The following is a 3,605-nucleotide window of genomic DNA, read 5'->3' as shown; positions in this document are numbered from 1 at the left end:
CCCCCAGCACCTCAAAAGGCAGGGTTAGCATGGCCGAAATGTGGAAAAGCTTTGTCAGCACGCCACAACAACCAGCACCACCAGCTGATATGGAACGTCTTAGCAGGAGGCAGCATTTCACCAACATGGTGGAGCAGTATGTGTGCACACGCCTACACGTACTGAATGATGGGTCTGCCCCATTCAACTTCTGGGTCTCCAAATTGGGCACATGGCCTGAGCTTGCCCTTTAAGCCTTGGAGGTGCTGGCCTGCCCTGCAGCCAGTGTATTGTCTGAATGTGTGTTTAGCACAGCAGAAGGGGGGGGGGGGGGGGGGTGATCACAGACAAGTGCAGCCGCCTGTCCACAGCCAATGTGGACAAGCTCACGTTCATTAAAATGAACCAGCCATGGATCCCACAGGACTTGTCTGTACCTTGTGCAGAATAGACAAGTATACCAGTCGCACCCGGCCATTGCTATACTGCAGCGCACTTTTTCTTTGTTTTCTTTTTTATATTTCCCAATGTTTTGGCTACCTCCTCCACCACCGCTTCCACCTACACTGCCACATCCACTGCCTCCTCAACCTCCTACTCTACTTTGACCTCCACCTCCTAGTTCAAGATCATTATTTTTAAAAAATTTTTTAATTCTATGTTATTTTAATTAATTTCCCTATCCACATTTGTTTGCAGGGCAATTGTCCTGCTCTTACCCCTATTTTGCTTCCTTTTGCAGCCCTTTAGCCCTTTCTATAACTTTTTTAGAGCCATTTTAGTGCCCAAAGTTCGGGTCCCCATTGACTTCAATGGGGTTCGGGGTCAAGTTCGGGTCCCTAACCCGAACTTTGCAGCGAAGTTCGGCCGAACCCGACTTCCAGGTATTTGCTTAACCCTATTGATAACCCAAAAAATAGTCCCTGTATAGGGTCACCCTTATCGAGATAAATGTAACTTTTACTATTTATTCTAGGAGAAAATACAAGTGTACTGTTGCAAGAAACTGAGGATCACAGCCTTCCACCCCCATGGAAATGGGTTATGTAAAAAAAAAATATAATCTGACACTCATCAATATACTCAAGGCCCATCTCCCATCTCATGAAGAGCTGACTGGCTGCTGCTTCTCCCAGTATTTGTACCTATATAACAAAACACTTCACCAGGGCCACTAGCACTGGAGTTCAGCCCTAATTCCTTTGAATGCCAAACACAGATCAAAATAAGGGTGGTGCTCTTTCTAGAAAAATAATTGTAGACCTTTTTTCTAATCCTGCACAATCCCTTTAATTATTTTATCCTATGAATTGACATGAACTTATTAAACAACACTATTGAGTTAATATAACAAGCATTGCTTTCTATATATGTTCAATGTTCAGTAGCCTCCAAAGAACATGTTGAAGTTCTTCATTCCTTAGGCTGTATATTAGAGGGTTAAAGAATGGTGTAAATACAGTGTAGAGAACTGATAAAAACTTGTTCACATTGATGGAATGCCTTTTATATGGTACCATGTATATCACAATGAGTGGACCATAATACGAGCATACGGATGCCAAATGGGAGCTGCAGGTGGAGAAGACTTTCCGTCTCCCAGTGGTGGATTGAATATGGAGGATGGTGATGGAAATGTAAATATATGTCCATAGAATAAAAGAAAACGTAGAGGCCACTATAGGAACAGAGAGGGCCACAACCTCCAACCTGATGACATATGTATCTGAGCAGGAAAGATCCACAAGAGGAGCAAAGTCACAGAAGAAATGGTCAATGATATTGGGGCCACAGAAGCTCAGTTGACATAAAAGAGTAACAGTTATTAAAACAAGTGTGAAGCTCAATAACCAGGAGGCTAAGACGAGGGTCCGACAAAACTGGAGGTTCATCATGTCAGCATAGCGTAATGGGTTACATATGGCCAGATATCGATCATATGACATAACAGTGAGAAGAAGAGACTCTAAGCTCCCCGAGGCTATGTAAATGTAGAACTGAATGATACAACCAGCAAACGGCATGGAGCCACCATGTCTCAAAATGATATGCAACATATTGGGGGTGATATTAGAGGTGAATAAGATTTCCGAAACTGAGAGGTGCTTGAGGAAATAGAACATAGGATATTGGAGACGATGGCTTCTTGTCACCAGAATCACTATGAGAAAATCACCGGTGAGGGTTATCACATATGTCAACAGGAATAAAGTAAAGAGCAATATATGGAAAGGTTCATAGATTTGGAAACCAAGTAAAATGAACTTTGTGACTGTTGTTTGGTTGTTGTCCATTGTTCTAACTGATATATCCATACAGGAGATTGATGTGAAAGTTCAGCTATTAGTCCATCACTTTACGTAGCCATAGCTGGAAGAAAAGACCAAAATATGACTTTTTCGGAGAGGGGGAGTTAATCAGTAGTACATTGATTCCGCATTTATAATTTAGTAATGTGTACCATATATTGCTGGATTAAGAACATTCTCTGCTGCAGTAATGAAGCCCTCATTGGTTCAATTGGGTGGAAAAAAGCTGACAATCAGTTTAAAAGCTATAGTGGTGGCCATTGTTAGTTGTCAGTTAGCTTCCTGGGAAAACTAGGAAATTGCTGAATACAACCTGAAGAGAACATCTCCTGAATTTTCCCATTAACTAGTTTAAGATGATTTCTTACTTTAGATTGACATAAACAAACAATATGTGGCAGTATACTGTTATACTGTACATGCAATCAATGGAACTAGGGATTAATCTGGATTACATTGTTACTATACATGTAAAATGGAAGCTCTTTGCGCACATTTTTGATCAAACGTGTGTTGGGCTCATATAACCACGTCAAGGTGGCTTCTGCATATGGGTAACTAACACTAACAGAACTGTCTCTCCTGTGCCTAATTTAGACCAGCACCTATGACTTTGGATGTGCTAGTCTAAATTCTCTTGCTGTGTGTTTTGAGGGTAGCTGCCCTCTTTTTTGATTAAGTATAGTATAGAGTATATACAGTTCTGCCCATAATTATTCATATCCCTGGCAAATTTTGACTTAAAGTTACTTTATTCAACCAGCAAGTAATTTTTGATGGGAAATGACATAGGCATCTCCCAAAAGATAATAAGACGATGTATAAGAGGCATTATTGTGGGAAAAAAAAAATAAACATTTCTCAGCTTTTATTTACATTTGAGCAAAAAGTGTCCAGTCCAAAATTATTCATACCCTTCACAAACTGTCACCGTCTGTGGGAAAATCAAAAGTTCTATACCATTCCAAATAGTCCAAGCTGTTTGAAAGCATCCTAATTACCCTGATTAATTGGGAACAGCTGTTTTATCAACTCAACAGGTGAAAAACAGCAGCTCTCTGCAGTTGGTTTGTGGACAGTCATGGCTAAGACAAAGGAGCTCAGTGAGGACCTGCGGCTGCGCATTGTGGCTGCTCACAAGTCAGGAAAGGGCTACAAGGCCATTTCTAAATGTTTTCAAGTTCCAGTGCCTACAGTGCAAAGTATTATTAAAAAATACAAGATGTTCCGCACTGTGGAAAATCTCAGAGGACGTGGTCGGAAGCCAAAAGTGCCATCCTGGTGAATCTGGGTTCTGCTAGTGGCAATGTCTCAAGG

The 3,605-nt window shown here is 41.2% G+C and overlaps 1 protein-coding gene across 1 annotated transcript; it reads right to left on the bottom strand.

Moving 5' to 3' along the window:
* Nucleotides 1–1,343: 1,343 nt before the first annotated feature.
* LOC120989098 (olfactory receptor 2A14-like) lies at nucleotides 1,344–2,261 on the bottom strand. Its single transcript, XM_040416996.1, has one exon. The coding sequence runs from the start codon at nucleotides 2,100–2,102 to the stop codon at nucleotides 1,344–1,346; it is 759 nt and encodes a 252-aa protein (XP_040272930.1). The 5' UTR covers nucleotides 2,103–2,261.
* Nucleotides 2,262–3,605: the final 1,344 nt, after the last annotated feature.

This window comes from Bufo bufo, chromosome 1 (genome assembly GCF_905171765.1).
Source record: "Bufo bufo chromosome 1, aBufBuf1.1, whole genome shotgun sequence".
Classification (NCBI taxonomy): Eukaryota; Metazoa; Chordata; class Amphibia; order Anura; family Bufonidae; genus Bufo; species Bufo bufo.
The sequence above is the reverse complement of the archived record's forward strand: the minus strand, read 5'-3'. Positions and strand labels throughout refer to the sequence as shown.

Coding starts and splice junctions, on each gene's coding strand:
- LOC120989098 (XM_040416996.1), bottom strand. CDS start 2,102: ATGTTCTATTTCCTCAAGCACCTCTCAGTTTCGGAAATCTTATTCACC.